Consider the following 17189-nt stretch of genomic DNA (forward strand, 5'->3'; position numbering starts at 1 on the left):
TTATTGACAACAGTAGATTTTATTCAAATCAGTATTTTAAATATAAGGACGGTTTTGTTCTCTTAATTATTAGCATCTAATGTTCTTTAAATGATAGTGACCAGCATTTCAATATAGACACTTAAACCATTAAGCACTCAAATTACATTTTAATATGTGGACTTACAGTAAGACAAAAACATATATAATTCATGGTGCAACACTTTCAAGCATGTGATCAGCTATGGCACCCCATCCCTGATCTCTTCAATCTTTACTTCTTTGGGAATGTTGGCACAGAGGCACTTTCTTGTGACTATAGAATGACCACCTCAGCTTTCAGAGAAACAAACTAACCACACAACAAAAGGGGTAAAATACAAAGCAGGATCAGTAAGTTAGCCAGCTATCTTTGATAAACAACCCCAAATAACTTCTGGATTTTCCTGGTTCATTAAGAAATGTAAATTTAGATATGGTCGAATTATTAACTCTGCAACCTATGGCAAAATGTGTCGCTGTAAAACTGCTACATTTCCTCTCCACCCCATGGCAGAATGTGTAGAATTGCGGGAAATTAACTCTATCTTAACAAACCTAGCACAATCGTCAATCGAAGCGTTGGCAGTAGGTTCGAGGGTGTGTCCAAAATATTCGAGGGGTAGGTTCGAGGGTGTGTCCAAAATATTTTTGCTATTTTTACAACCACAATTATCTGCGCAGTTGCTGGCGGTGGCTCGAAAGGGCTGGGATTTGATGAATAAATAAATTGTGGGTGTGTTGAGGCTTGACCCCTCACTGGCCAATCAAAACGTGCTCCATGGCTAAATATGTGGTTGCTTCAATTTGTGTATATACAGTCTTGTATATATTACCTTGGGATCAACTCAAATTCCAATGTTAGTCCACTTTAGTTTGTTAAACAGCTTACAGAAAGAAAATAACTAAATGTAGATCCCATATTTGCTAAACTTGAACCTGTTTGCAGTCCACATTGTTTTAAGTAATTGCTTCAATAGCATTCACACTGATTTAGGGACTAGGACTACTGTAAATTGCATTGTGGCTGAGCATGGACATGCCAAATGTTGTCAATAAGCAAGATTAAATTCACTGAAAATTGAGTTTGTTTTAATAAAATTAAACAAAAAGCAAGAAATCTGTTATTTTTTTTCAACAACAATAAATGCATGTCAAATGTAATGATATCATAAAATCACCATCATAAAAAAAACAACGCATTGCTGTTGAACCAGCCTTCGCTATAGTAGTCCTAGGGTAAGGGTAGTCTGCGGAGGGCTTGGATTATTTATTTTTTAAGTTGAAATGGAAAACAAGCAATTGTTACATGAAAATAACTTCTAAATACGAGGTTCACCGATATTCACCGAGGATCTCATCTCTCCTTTCATGATGGGCACGGAGACATGTAACATATCACGGATGGAGTTTTACACACGTCCAAAGCATGGCTAAAATAATGTAGGCCTGCCTACAATGCACAGATAGAAAGGGAATGTCAGCTCACTGTTTTGCTCCTTTCAAACTTGATACAGTATTTTAATAAAGCTTGGGTGATTAAGATTTATTTCCAAGAGGTCTCACGAGCCAAACCCTTTATCGGCGGTCTTGTCTAGCCTACTTGATTACATTGGGCAGGACAAAAAGAAAACAGCCTTCATTGAGAGGGGAGGCTATGCTTGGTTTTTAGTCAAATAAAACATTCATGTTTTTCCCCCATTTTATGTTTCTAAATACGAAGTATACAGGTACCAAATCACATCTTGTTCCATGTTCATGTGGGCAGTGTGCGCGTCACGGCTGGATAGGCTGTTTCAGCTGTCAAAATTCATACCATAACCAACTGCGTTACCATTAAAACCAGCTTTTGATCGGTCTTAAATATCCCTGCCAGTGCCGGCTGAAATTAGGACTTTGGATCATGTTTTTAAGGGCACGCCTAAAATATTTACACTCCTCCCATCTGAGCATAAGCATGCTGATGTTAGACGGATAAATTGCCAAACCTGGTGCTAGGGTGGGAAAATGCCAGTCTGACAGTTTTCACGTGACGAAATTGCATACTAACTTGCGTATGACAATAGCACCTCCTTAATGCCAGCTGAAAATAGAGCCCTAAAACATTGAACCTGCTTTGTAGTATACCCCTCTGGTCCAATATCCATGATTGATCACACTGCACTGCAAGTTGTTTGCTGTAACATATAGTCAAAAGTTGTGTTCTATTCTATTTGGAGTGCTGTTTATATTAAGGTGCCACAATGCCGCAATATTTTAGGCCGCATTGTATAAAAGGTGCAGGAACTCTAGCGGTACAAATGTGAGGTGCGAGAAATCAGTTCCAATATGTTCCTGGTCAAGTCAAGCACTCGCCAAAAGACTGTCTAGGCTACAACTAAATCCTGGTTAGGTAGCTTAGGTTAGCCTTATTCCTCTGGGCTCCTGGCCTCTCCCATGGGCTTAAATAGGTGTCTACATTTTGGGGTCCTCACACAGACTACACCCAGGCTTCTGGTCGGCCTGCTGTTCAAGCTGTAAGGTGACTGAATGAAAGTTGTAGTTGGAGAAGCAGGTTTGGGTCATCTCCCTTAGGACAGGCTGGGCATCCACTATGTCATCTGTGGAGGGAAAGGAAATGCAACAATGATGACGCTGACCAACTGACAATTTCGCAAGTCACTACGGTCTGATTAAGTCAATTCACAAGCAGTGCACACATATAGTGGAAACAGCAGTGGCATTTCCACAGAATGTTTCATTCTCGGTGCATGACAAGCGAAAGAAAATGTGTCAGGGACACAATAAAGCCATCATCATCATCATCATCATCACATATGGGAGTTGTAACATAACAGGAGATTACTGACAGCCTAGTCCAGCTATACTCACCGATAGCCACGTGTGCTGAGAGCACCGTCTGGTTCATAGTCAGGGCCCAGATATGGAGGCTATGGACAGACTTCACCCCCTTCACTGCCAGCAGCCGATCCCTCACCTCACCGTGCTTCACTCCAGCTGGGGTACCTGGGGAGAAATAAGAGAGGGAGGGAGGGAAAGAGACAGAGAGATGGATTTCATTACACGCAAACACACAGAGAGGGGTGACTGGGCACAAAAGATGGGCATCTTGGGCAACTTTTGGGCAACGCTTGTTATCATAAAAGTTTTAGACATTTTGCAATCGTCAACTCTTGCACAAATCATATCCTTATGGCTGTCGTCCCAATAAATCATTCCTCGTCTACAATAAGACGTCTACTTTGACATAATCCCGAAACAGGGACGATAGAGAACTCCCTGTATTACCTTCCATGAGGACAAGCAGGATGTCTCTCATAATGGTGATGGTGGTTCCCAGGACAAACATGGAAAACAGGAACGTACAGATCGGGTCAGCTATCTTATACTCAGGCTGTGGGAAACAAAGAGAAAGCGAGAGTAAGGACCGTAATCATTACATTGTCATTGCATGATCTATTTTCCACCCAATATATTTAACTTTAGTTATGACATACTTGTGGTAAAACATACAGGGGACATCTCGATCTCACGTTAGAAACACATGAACGTTTGTGCTTGTACAGCATCACAATAGGGATCATTCTATTGAGGATTGCCTGCTAGCAATATCAGTTAAAAAAATACATCAATCTCTAGTTTTGGAGTTACCTTTGAGAACATGACGCAGTAGATTTCAGTGCCTACGGAGGTGCATGCTCAGCACATGAAGATTTGGAGAGATTATCACACACAGGAAGGAAGAGGAGGGGGGGGGTCTAAAAGTCACACTGGACTTACTGTGAAATTAACAGTAAACTACTGTAACAGAGCGGTCCATTGTGTACTGCAATGATACTTAATTAATTTGTCGAGAGTGTCATTTTTGCAGCCTCGGCATGGGGCACAAGGCAATAAATCCCAAAGTGGATAAAGTCAACAATTTATAATACAGTAAATTGCCGCTAACTAGAAGTTATATGATCTTCCATCAATTACTAATTGATTCTTTCAATTATTTAAATCCCATTGTGTTTTGCTGAGAGTTTTCAATAGTCTTTATGTACAATTTATGCAAATTCAAAAAGACTAACTTAATCTATGAAATTAGACTAACCTAATGTTATCTGGGCTCTATTTGGGCCAATCTTTGAGTATGTGACATATTGTATGTTTCATTCTAATGCAATACGTATTCAGCTATCTAAATGACCAGATCAAAAGGACATCTTACGAAAGACAGGAAGAGTGTGTCAACACGAACATCCGCCTCATCCTTATCTAACATGCCCATTGTGCCTCTGTCCTAATCTTCTCCACCCCAGTTGACCCCATCCGGTTGACCACCACCTCCCCTCACCCCGGTTGACCCTGACAGTTTCATTCTAATTGACCACCTCAAAAGGACATCTCCCCGTCATCCCCATGGTTGACCACCACCTCCACCCCCCCCGTCACCCCGGACCACTACATCCCCGTCACCCCGGTTGACCACCACCTCCCCCGTCACCCCGGTTGACCACCACCTCCCCCGTCACCCCGGTTGACCACCACCTCCCCCGTCACCCCGGTTGACCACCACCTCCCCCGTCACCCCGGTTGACCACTGACCTTAAAGAAGATGATGATGGCGCTGACCAGCACGCTGATGCTCTGGAGCAGGTCTCCCACGACATGCACGAAGGCAGCGCGCACGCTGGCGTTGGCCTGAGGTCGTGACCCCGCCGACTTCTGCTGCTGACCGTCCACCCCATTGTGCTGCTCCACGTCGCCATTTCCATGGGAATGGGTTTCTTGGTTACCGTTACTGTGCGAGTGGCTGCTCTTGTGGCTGTGCCCATGCCCATTGCCCGCCGCGTGGCTGTGCCCATGCTTGCTCTTGTCGTTAGTGCTGTGGCTGTGGCCGTGCCCACTGCTGAGGCCACCGTGGCTGTGCCCATGCCCAGACTGGTGCAGGGTGAAAGCCATACTGCCCACAGGACATTCAGAAAGACATTACATTAAAAGCCTTGTTATTAGGCATTATAAATGCTCATATATGCTTACAACACGTTATGAAGCATTATACATGGATGCTTCCTGCTGTCGAAGATGTCTGTAGGCTGTTTACGTGACAATACCTGTATATCTACTTGCTACTGTTGAGTAACACAGCTCTACAGACTGTCAGTAACATTTCAACTAACTATCTACTAACCATAACCCTAGCTCTAGCTCTAACCCTAATGTTAACCCTTGACCTTATTCTAAACCTAACCCTAACAGTAACCTTAGCAAGCAGTTGCTTATTAACAGACAGTTTGCTGATAGTATGACCATCTGTAGAGCATCTACAGATGGAAAATCTAAACTATCCAAATAAAGTGTGATCTACTGTGGTTTGATTTTCACTTGTGAGTCACCAATATCTAGCCCTAACGGGGAACCATTAACCACCCAGAAATACTACTTACAGGGACTAAAGCCCACGGAAATCCACGTCACTTTCTCAGCTTGTCTGTCATCCGTAGTCGTCAATTGTAAACACTACATTAGTCATGGTCACAAGCAGACTACGTCAATTCCAAAGATGAAGTCAATTCATGAATGGAATTTAATTGAATTTAAAATTCAATTCAAATGAAATTACATTTCAATTCAGATATTGTGAACTTCAATTCAGGAAGTGAATTTCAGCTCAGCCACTGAATTGAAAAGGAAGTGACCCCAGCCCTGTTGACCGTGACAGCCCGAACGAATGGGCTGCGTTTTGGCGTCGGTGGACTCACATGATGTTTGCCAGCACAGCGCAGCCTGAAGTAATGAGCATGATGGTCCCCTCGATCTCATAATTATCGCTGATGAGGCGCTGCACAGCTAGGTAAACCAGCACACCTGTCACCAGCCAGATGGTCACCACCGAGAGGAGAGCACCCAAGATCTCTAGAGGATAGAGGGAGAGGGGACACACAGGAGAGGAGAGAAAGAGAACACGTGACGTTTTAATCAGAGACCATAATGAGAGAAATGTGATGGGACGGATATATTACAGTAAAGAGCTGCAGAAAAACCCAATTGATATTGCCAGCAGTCCCCGGCACAACCATGCAGGGCCAAACGTACCACATAGTGAGAGCCAAGAGGAAAAGGTCTCCAATTAGAGACACAGGTAGCCTGGTTTTACAAAACTCTAGTTGAAACGTGAATCATTGTCCTATGCACAAATATTCGCCTGAATGGGAATCGATGCATCTAATGGTATCTGATTTTTTTAAAGTATCTACTGTCCGGTTCCTATTGTAAAGGCCATGATGCATAAATCACAATGCTACAAACAACCGTACAAATGCTATTCTATAAACACATTAAATTACTCCACTTCAACTTACTTGTTCCTGAAAGAGTATAAAGCACATGCATTAAGTGGCTCATGAGATTGGGATACAGCATGTATTGATGAAGATGGCAGTGATGATGAGGGTGAGCATTTTATGATAATGATGATCATGATGAAGGTGATGATGATGATGATGATAAAAACAAATAATGACGATGATGATGATGATGAGGCTGATGATCTCACCTGCACGATGCCAGCCGTAGCTGAGTGTGCGTGTGGCGGGTCTGGACGAGAGCCACAGAGACACCAGGCTGATGATGAAGCTGGCGAAGTCTACCAGCAGGTGGGCGGCATCTGTCATCACCGCCAGACTCCCTGCAAAGTAACCACCTACAGGCAGAGAAAGGGAGAGCGAGAGAGGAGTGAGAGAGAGCGAGGAGTATGTCACTAACGACTAACCAACTAACTGACTGACTGTTGACTGCCTGACTGAGAGACACAGACTCACTGACTAACTAATTGACAGGCTAGCCAATAGTCATGTATCATTTGACCCCTCACCCAGGATCTCTCCGATCATGAAGACCAAGCAGACAGCCGAGACCACGTAGAGCCTCTTCCTGGCCAACTGCTTCTCCCGCTCCCTGTCCTCCGTAGCTTGGCTGTTGTCATGGCAATGCTTGATGTTGCTGTCCTTGTCCTTCTGCATTATCCCATCTGTGGACACACTGTTGGGGGGGGGGACAGGAAAAGACAACAGGCATATGGATTATCCAAAAATTGAGGGAGAGGGGGATGAAAAGGGGAACGGGCGGGAAGACAAGAGAGATGAACGTTGTGAAATTCGTCCAAGAGGGAGGAGGAGAAGGGGGGACAGAATGCAGAGACTGAGGTAGAGCCTGTAAGAATGGCTGTCCCTCTCGTGTTGTGCCCAGAAAGACCAGACAAGCAAGATGGATGTCATGAAAGTCGTCCAAGAATTAGAAGGGGGAATGGAAAGAAGAGAGAGGCTGAGCAGAGTTTGTATGAAAGGATGGCTCTCTCGTGTTGTGCCCGCCTTGTGTGCCATTACTTGTTGCACTCAGCTGCGCATTCAGGCACTTCCACAGCCCAAAATGAATTCTCAGTATCGGCACTCAGGCAGTGGCAAAGAAAAACTTCCTACAATTCTACACATTTTGCCATTGGGGCAAAGAGAAACATATGCAGCTTTATAGCTAATCTTGTGCTATTCTACACATTTTGCCATGAGGCTGAGAGAAAATGTTGCTGATTTAAAGCTAATTTCCTGCTATTTTTCCGCTCTGCCTCATGGCAAAATGTGTAGAATAGCACAAGATTAGCTATAAAGCTGCATATGTTTCTCTTTGCCCCAATGGCAAAATGTGTAGAATTGTAGGAAGTTTCTTTGCCACTGCAAAAACGCCAGTTTGTTCATTAACAGTGTAGTGTTAGGGATTTTCTTTCTCAAAATGGAAGTTCTACATCCATTATGTTAATGACATTGTCTGTGATGTTAATTACATTGTATGCATTAAGCATGACATACTTATCTTTTAGTAATGGGTTTCTGTCTGTAGTATTTTTAAGTTAGTGAGTGTCGTTAAAACTGTAATAATGTTGTGGTTACAATCCGTAGCATTCCCAGTGCCTCAAGTGTTCTTACTGTCTGCCATAAAGTCAACTGTTGACCCCCTCTTTCCAACACCCCAGGGCGAATACTACCCAAATTGAGTCACCAAATACGGTCACCAAATACAGTCAGTAGCATATACAGTCCACCTCCATTTCAGAGTCTGTTTGGTACATGAAAGGACACCCCTCAGGAAAACCAGGTTGGTAGGGGGCCTTATAAGCTCCAATGTCGACAATTTACATTATCTGGGTTATATCCATAACTAGAGGCCTTATGAGAGACATAAATTGGTACCTTGGGGTCATTGGGGACTTTTATTTTGCTTGATCCATGTACTACTGATAGTGGTGTAACCGTAGTTGAACCGTAGTTGACCCCCCCCCGGTTTGGCACGCACGTGAACCGTGGATCAATTGCAAAGTTTAACCATCATAGTGGGAAATACAGTTTCACCGACACTGTTACTTTTCAAAGTAATAATTTCCTAAATCTCGATGCAGAGTCGCAGTGGAAAGATGAAGACAAGACGGATGCGTACAGTGTTTTACTCTGAAGCCCGAAGGTTGATTTCTATTATTAGTTTTAAAGCAGTTGTGTGTACTGTTCACGTGAACGGAGAATGTTGAATCCCAACGAATCAGTCCCGGATGCTCGCGCTGCAATAAGCAAAGAAGAAATAAGAGCAGTTACAGCCATGGCTAGTGGGAGGAGCTGACGGACTGGAAACGCCTCCCGCTTCATTTAAATCTCATGTATGGGAGCATTTTGGCTTCCCTGTCAAATATGATGACGGAAGAAGGGTGGTGGACAACACCATTACGGTGTGTAGGCATAGTGCCACAAGAAAGCCGTATGATCATGAAAATACATGGAGCATGGCCACACATTTAAAGCGCCATCACCCTGGTGTGTCAGTGACGGGAGCCAACTCAGCCAAGAGACAACAACTTCTTCTGACCGCGACTCTGTTGTAGAAAACAAAGGGTTTAAAAATATGGTGAAAGTGCTTGAGCCACGCTACGAAATCCCCTGGCACACCCACTATTGCCCAATAGCAATATCCCAATCACCGCAGATAATGCCAAGAACCAAGTAAATGCAGTGATAGAAGATGGACCGGGGCCACAGATAGCTTGCTTTGCACGTGTGGTCAATTTAGCATCCCAAATGGGAATCTCAGGTAACCAGATGAACCGCCTCCTTGGGAGGATCAGGAAGGTGGTTTCCTTTTTCCCCTGAAGCACAACAGCCGCTCGTGTGCGTAAGACCAAGCACGAAATGCTACAACTACCAACCCACAAGCTCATACACGATGTCACAACAAGATGGAACTCCACTTATGACATGTTGGAGCACCATCTTGAGCAGCAGGCAGCTGTATACTCTGCACTGACAGACAAGACCCCGGAAAAAATATATAAAGACATCGTCACCTTGTCTGATGATGAAGCGAAAGTGGTAGAGGAGGTCTTCCAGGTGTTCAAACCCCTCAACGGTTGCAATTCTATTGAGCACTGAAACTGCACTGTCTGTGTCCATTATCCTACCTCTGAAAACAAGGATTCTGCAATCCATGGCCCCAAGTGAGGAAGACAGCACCATCACTAGAGATGTCAAGGCTGCCATTAGAGAGGACCTGAACCCCAGATACCCCCCTAATGTACAGGACTACCTTCATAGAGCTACTGCACTGGATCCAAGGTTCAAGTCCCTGTCTCACCTAGACCCTGCCCAACACCGGAGGACATACAGTGATCTCACCACTGAGACTGTGGCCACCAAAGAGGTCAAAAAAAAGAGTGAATTACTTAAATAATAAATATAGTGCAGTCTAATCTTAGTCTATTGCTATTAGAATCATCCATTTTTGATTTGGAATAATAATGGCTTTTATTAAATGTTATTGCCACAATTATAGTTCTATGAAATATTAAAATTAATAATTATTTAGTTTAATTGATCAAGTTCTTTTTTTCTGTAATGTCAAGCCACAGAGCCGACAGGGGGCAGACTCAGAGGCATCCCCCCAACAAAATAATTTGTCCATGAAGAAGCTTTTCAGGGACAAAAGTTTGCCAACACCATCAAAGAGGAGGTGGTATCCTACAAGTCAGCAAGCGGTGTTCCAGTGGATGGTGATCCACTGGCATGGTGGAAAAGCAATGAGTGTGAGTACCCTCACATTGCCATGATGGCAAGATGCTACCTGGCTGTGCCTGGCACAGCAGTTCCTAGCGAGAGGGTGTTCTCCACGGCAGGGGACATAGTGACTGCACCCTCTTCCCAGACAATGTAGACATCCTCATCTTTTTGGAAAATAATTTGAAGTTATAAGCTCAGGTCTGCTTTGCTTTCTTTATTTTTTTTACATTTCTTTTTGATGATGTGGACACGGGCCATTTTTTTTTCATTCACTATTGTTCAAAGGAAGAAGGTATCATGCATCATATTGCACTTTAATTTAACAATTGAGTATTGAATCATTTATTTTAAGATTTTATTTAAACATTGAAAAGTTCCTTGCTTTAAGTGTTCTTTAAGTAATAAAAATGGAAAGCAGAGTTATATTTGTCTCCCTTTTTTTTGTTGCTAATCTGAAAAATGATCCGATCTGTGACTCAAAACCGTGATCCGAACCGTGAGTTTTGTGATCCGTTGCACCACTAACTACTGAACACTGAATCAGTTGCATCTGTTAGGCTAACTGACTGTGTTCAACCTTGTAGCTCCTGGACTATCCTTCCTTTAAATCCCCCACCCAGGGACCAGATAATGGATGTGATGGGAGAGTAGTGTTGGGGAGGAGTGAACTACAGTACATGTAGTTCAACTCGTAATTGAAATACATTTTGCAGTAGCTTGGCAGTAGTTGAACTTAATTCAAATCTTCGTAGTGTTTTAAGTAGTAAATAACTTATTTTCTATGTAGCAGTCTAGCTAACTACCGGAACTAGACACGTTTTTTTTGTCAAAATGTGCAAAAAAATGTGTGAAGTAGGTAAGAATTTCCTTTCTTTTTGGGCAACAGACCTGCCCAATTTTCACTTGAAACATAGCTTTTGTGTTTAATAGGCCAAATTACACATTCTGTTAACATCTGACTCCCGATTAATCTGTTTTTGCCAATTTTAGTCTATGACATTTCAGATTTAGATATAATCATTTATCACAAATTAGTTTGGATGTGGTGAACTACCTTTTCAAAGTTACTTTAGCAATCAGCAGTAGAACCCATTTTTAAAAAAGCTTCTTCCTCACCCCTGATATGGTAAAAAGCTGAGGGTTGAGGCTGGAGAAATATAAACACTCTCAAATTCAGGACTTACCATCAATGATATCAAAATTATTGCTTTAACCATGATTTGAGGCTTTGTAGTGTTTGTTTACATTTACTTTGTTTACAAACATTGGAGTAAAACAAGCTTATATATTGGATTATGACGGGGTATGACAGTTTAACTAAACTCATTAGGCATTTATAAATTATATTCTTCAATAATCAACACTGTGGGAGTGAAAACGCCAGATTTGGTGTGGATGCTATTAAATAATTAAAGATACCGTGCACTCTAAGCATGACAATTAGCCCTAAATTAAGTTTAACATCGCAGAAGGAGCGTGAACTGACTGCTGAACTCCTGTCGTACTTACTGCAGAGCAATTGCAAACCTAAAATTGGAACCCGTGCGCAAAAAGTTTTTTTTACGCATGACTGGAGCAAGGGTAATAGGCTATCTTAGATGATTAAAAAAAACGCCGTTTTATTCAATAAATGAACAATGGCAATTCAAATAATATGTCAACGAAACTCACCATGGGCGCTCAACACCCTCCTCGTTCAGCATTGACATCAGTCAAACTTTATTTTCCAACGTCACAAGTTTCAAGAGAGGGGGATTCTCGTGTTCTTGACCCTCCGATTTTGTTCACCCCTAAAGCTAGCACAGAACTAGAACCGTGTGTAAAAGTTTGTAGACTATAAATCAGCCAGCCTAGCAGCAGCCCAGGCTGAGTTTGAGTACAGAGAACGCCTAAAAAGGTGAACTCATGGCTGTCTGCTGTATATAAAACATTATTTAAAACAAACTGTCAATATAAATGTGACTGCGTATGAAATGTGATAACTAGGACTAATCGTTCATTGGCACAATAAAATAATAATATCGTCCTATTCATGTGGATATGGTTCAAGTGAAAGAAACATCAACTCATCATCAAGTTGCTCAAGTTGTTTTCAGATATCATAAATGTGAATGACAACATTGAAAACAACAGCCTGACACTTTAAATAAACGGGATACTTTACCTTTCCATGGTGATGCTATACATGGTGCCTTTCTCCGTGACCAGTTGAGTTTTCTCTGAATCGTTTCTGAACATGATTTCGTGCTTCAGGGATGACAGTAAACAAATAAAACTAGTTACACTATTAACCCCCAGCCAATATATTTAGACGGAGAAATTAAAACAGAAGACAAAATATAAATGCACTCAATATATCTATATTTTTAAATGGACTAATGTAAACTATATGTTTTCAGCGTTATCATCATCTAAATATATATCCTCTCACAAAAGAGGGTAAGTTCCGCGCATCACTGTTTGAGTGACTATGCAAGCAGTGTTAGTATTTGAAGCCTTGTGACCACGCACCGTGTGCAAATTTAGCCGCTTGCAGCACCTTTGGGCAAAAGTTTTTTATTCAGGGAGAGGGTGGGAATTTTAATAAGAGAGCTTCTGTTTTGAAAAAGTTATATTCCTTAAAATAAGGTTTGCTTCTAATCTTAGTAATGTAGGCCGCCCAAATTGAACATGAAGGAAAATATGGATTATTTTATTACAACCGAATCCTCAGCTTTCGCATTTAGCCTCCCGAGTGGCACAGCGTTCTAAGGCACTGCATTGCAGTGCTAGAGGCATCACTATGGGATGTCCTTGTCCCATTGCGCTCTAGCTACTCCTTGTGGTGTGCCGGGTGCATGGTTAAGGGCTTGGCAGAGACATGTTTCAGAGGACGTATGGCTCTTGACCTTTGCCTCTCCCGAGTCTGTACAGTAGTTGCAGCAATGGGTCTAGACTGTAATGACCAATTGGATATCATGAAATTAGGGTGGGAAAAAAAGCGTAAAAAGTACAAAACAAAAACAATACTCACCCTCCATTTGGCAAGTCTGACCATAATTATCTCCATCCCCCTGATTCCTGCTTACAAGCAAAAACTCCAACAGGAAGTACCAGTGAGGCACTCAATACGGAAGTGGTCTGATTTTAAGCGGATGCTAAACCACAGGAGCGTTTCGCTAGCACAGACTGGAATATGTTCCCGGATTCATCCGATAACATTGAGGAGTTTACCACATCAGTCACTGGCTTCATTAATAAGTGCATCAACGACATCGTCCTCACAGTGACCGTACATACATATGCCAATCAGAAGCCATGGATTACAGGCAACATCTGCAATGAACTAAAGGCTTGAGTTGCCGCTTCCAAAGATCAAGACACGAACCCAGACACTTATAAGAAATCCTGCAACGACCTCTGACGAGCAATCAGTCAAAACGTCAATACAGGACTAAGATTGAATCTTACTAAGCCGGCTCTGAAGCTCGTCAGATGTGGTCAGGGAGGTGACCAATAACCCTTTGATGTTCATGCATGAGAGCACCAGCTGACAGAGTTCCTCTGTGGAGATAAGAGAATCTTCCAGAATGACATTACCCATCATAGAGCATGCGCTGATGCAGCAAACTCTGACATTTTCCAACCACCAAGACACTTCCGAAGCTGGGCGGACAAACTGAGCAAAGAACTGGTCAGGGATCATGAGTCAAACAAGTTCCTCTGTGGAGATGGGTTCTTCCAGAATGACACCACCTCTGCAGCACTTGCACCTAAAACTCTCAGATTGGCCTGGTCTGATGACACCAAGATTGAACTCTTTGGCCTGAATGCCAAGCTTCACGTCTGGAGGAAACCTGGCACCATCCCTATGATGAAGCATGGTGGTCGCAGCACCATGCTGTGGGAATGTTTTTCAGCAGCAGGGACTGGTAGACTTGTCAGGAATGAGTGACAGATGAACGAAGTTAAGTACAGAAAGATCCTTAATGAAAACCTTCTGTAAAGCGATCAGGACCTCAGACTGGAGGGGAGAAGGTTCACCTTCCAACAGGACAAAGACCCTAAGCACACAGCCAAGACAATGCAGGAGTGGCTTTGGGACAAGTCAAAGGGTCTGAATACTTTCCGAATGCACTGTATTCCTTGTGTTATTATTTTTCTCTCTGCCCGTAAGCATGCCACTGTTGTTTGTGAAGCATATGACAAATAAAATTTGATTTGAAATATTACAGTCGAAATGGTTATCTGAGTGCTGCTTAACTTTTATGTGGAAATTGTCAAATTAAAACGTGGAAATTGATCGAGTGAAAACTGTTAAGGATCTAACCATAGAGATGAATGGGTTTGTGGCTAAGCTAGGCTAGGCTAGCCAATATAATAACTTTTGACAAAATGGCGCCTGCTAATGTTCTGATACAGCTCCTCTAATATAATGTTGTGATTACTTTCGGTATTTGTTTCAATTGTCCATTGTTGATATAGTCCCCAAACTTTTTGCATGTCAACCATCAAGTTTTCAAGATATGTAACTTTCAAAATACAGACATTTGGCCCCTATGATGTGTTTTGTATCATATGATGCAAAACGCAGCATCATATGATGCAAAATTCATCATACGGGACAGATTCCTCCTACATAGGGTAACCACTTATCGGATTCCGGGTCACGGAGGAGTCGAGGAGAGGACAGATTTCTCCTACATAGGGCAACCACTTATTGGATTCCGGGTCACGGAGGAGAGGAGAGGACAGGGATCGGATTCCGGGTCACGGAGGAGTCGAGGAGAGGACAGATTTCTCCTACATAGGGCAACCACTTATTGGATTCCGGGTCACGGAGGAGAGGGGGATGGAGGAGTCGAGGAGAGGACAGATTTCTCCTACATATGGCAACCACTTATTGGATTCCGGGTCACGGACGGGAGGAGATTTCTCCTACATAGGGGGATTGGACGGAGGGAGGGGGATGGAGGAGAGGAGAGGACAGATTTCTCCTACATATGGCAACCACTTATTGGATTCCGGGTCACGGAGGAGAGGGGGATGGAGGAGTCGAGGAGAGGACAGATTTCTCCTACATAGGGCAACCACTTATCGGATTCCGGGTCACGGAGGAGAGGGGGATGGAGGAGTCGAGGAGAGGACAGATTTCTCCTACATATGGCAACCACTTATCGGATTCCGGGTCACGGAGGAGAGGGGGATGGAGGAGTCGAGGAGAGGACAGATTTTTACCCAATGGAGAATTTCCCCATGGTTAGGTTTAAATCGGGATGTGGACATCAACCTGAGGTTAGGGTTGTGGTTAATGCATGGGTTAGGGTTGCACAGGGATGTGGACATGAAGCCAGGGTTAGGGATAGTGTCAGAGTTAGGGTTAGGGTTGAACTGGGTCACGGACACGGAGCTAGGGTTAAGATTACTGCTGTATTAATGAGTCATTACAAACAAAAAAGTATGACATAAGCTTATAGATCATTTTCAAAGCATCCGTATATACTGTAGGGTCGGAAATGATTGACACCCTTGATAAAGACGAGCAATTATGACTATATAAAATGAATAAATCAAATAATGAGCTATATAGTATGCAAAAGAAAACATTGGGAAATGTTACTATTTTATACTAATGCAATTGCTCAGAGAAAGAGATTTTGTTTAACAATTACAACAACAAAAAATCTCAAAAAGGTAGGGGTGAAACTTATTGACACCCTTCAAGATTCTCATCAATAAATTAGTCAAAAGTTTAGTATTTTGGTCCCACATTCCTAGCACGCAATGACTACATGAAGCTTGTGACCACAGACTTGTTGGCTGCATTGCAGTTCATTTTGCTTATGTTTAAGACTATTTTGTGCCTTAATAAATGAATGGTAAATACAGTATTGTGCCATTTTGGAGACACTTTTATTGTAAATAAGAATAGAATATGTTACGGAACACTTTAATGTGGATGCTACCACGATTACAGATCATTCTTAATTAATCATAAATAATGATGAGTGACAAAGTTACAGGGTCAAAGGTCATACTCCCAAGACATGCTAACCTACCCTGTTATTGGTAAATGTATGATATATAAAGCCTTTATAAATTGAAGTTAGTTTAATGAAGTGGGACCATAACTTTTCTTTCCCGGCGTGTAAAGCAGGAAATGACCAAAAGGTGGTGATAAGACTCTTCGGCACTCTCACCAAGCCAGCGTTTAGCTGTCTGCAGCAGGACTCTGCTCCTCAGGATTCTGGTTAATTTCTATCAGATCAGCTGGAGAACCGGCGTCTTCTCAACAGTTCACTAGATCTTGTTCACCAAGTGCAGGACCACAGAAACCCCTTATATCCTGTAAAACTGTAGGTTATCACGTTAAACTGTATTTGTTCTGTAAGAGTCCAGAACGGAGTGAAGCAACAAATGATGTTGGCAACTCGTGTGACACATTCCGCTCATTGGAAGGCATGGGGGTGGGTTTCAATGTGGTTCATTGACTTGCAATAGCTTAGTTCCTCATATTACGCAATATGTCACTGGTTATCTCACATTCACATTGCAGTGACATTAGTACAACACCTACCATCCTTATCAAGAGGTTGTTGCCTCTTGGTGTAATGGCTAAAATATGTTAGACTGAGAATCACAGGTATCCTGAGTTCGAACCCGGTCAGGCTACATGTGGCTACACATGTATGCATCTACACACAGGCTGCAGTACATGTGTCAGGAGTGGGATGGTCTATCATCTAGTATACAAAAAAAAGCACATTTGCCTCATGTTACTCACAATATTTGTATTTATTGTTTCAGTCTGGAGATGCCTTTGTTTCTGCAATTCTAAATGTAGATGCAAACGTGTCAAAGCTATTTTAGTCAATTTGTCTGGATCTGCAGCTTTGTTTGTAGGGGTTGCTAGGTGCAGCTTAGACAACTAAGACAGAGTGTCGTGTCCTGTCTGTCTGTCTGTCTGTCTGTCTGTCTGTCTGTCTGTCTGTCTGTCTGTCTGTCTGTCTGTCTGTCTGTCTGTGTGTATTGAAGGGGGACAGCTTTAGGGCTTTGAGGAACAAGGAGTCCACACTAAATTATGTCCTTGTTAACAGGGGTGACAACGAGCCAAGG

General features: G+C 42.7%; 1 protein-coding gene across 4 annotated transcripts; it reads right to left on the reverse strand.

Moving 5' to 3' along the window:
- LOC135550070 (proton-coupled zinc antiporter SLC30A8-like) lies at positions 1-16464 on the reverse strand. 4 transcript variants are annotated; one of them, XM_064980539.1, is made up of 9 exons: positions 16274-16464; positions 12259-12341; positions 6878-7044; positions 6560-6706; positions 5766-5919; positions 4609-4966; positions 3307-3412; positions 2890-3024; positions 1-2618 (listed from the first exon to the last, which is right to left on the reverse strand). In XM_064980539.1, exons 2-9 carry the CDS (start codon positions 12330-12332, stop codon positions 2473-2475), a joined length of 1287 nt encoding a protein of 428 aa, XP_064836611.1. In that variant the 5' UTR covers positions 12333-12341; positions 16274-16464; the 3' UTR covers positions 1-2472. The 4 variants fall into 4 exon arrangements, with proteins under 4 accessions (XP_064836611.1, XP_064836610.1, XP_064836613.1 ...); XM_064980538.1 differs by lacking the exon at positions 16274-16464 and adding an exon at positions 13108-13175; XM_064980541.1 differs by lacking the exon at positions 12259-12341.
- Between the last annotated feature and the right edge of the window lie 725 nt (positions 16465-17189).

This window comes from Oncorhynchus masou, chromosome 12 (assembly GCF_036934945.1).
Source record: "Oncorhynchus masou masou isolate Uvic2021 chromosome 12, UVic_Omas_1.1, whole genome shotgun sequence".
In the NCBI taxonomy this organism is placed as follows: domain Eukaryota; kingdom Metazoa; phylum Chordata; class Actinopteri; order Salmoniformes; family Salmonidae; genus Oncorhynchus; species Oncorhynchus masou.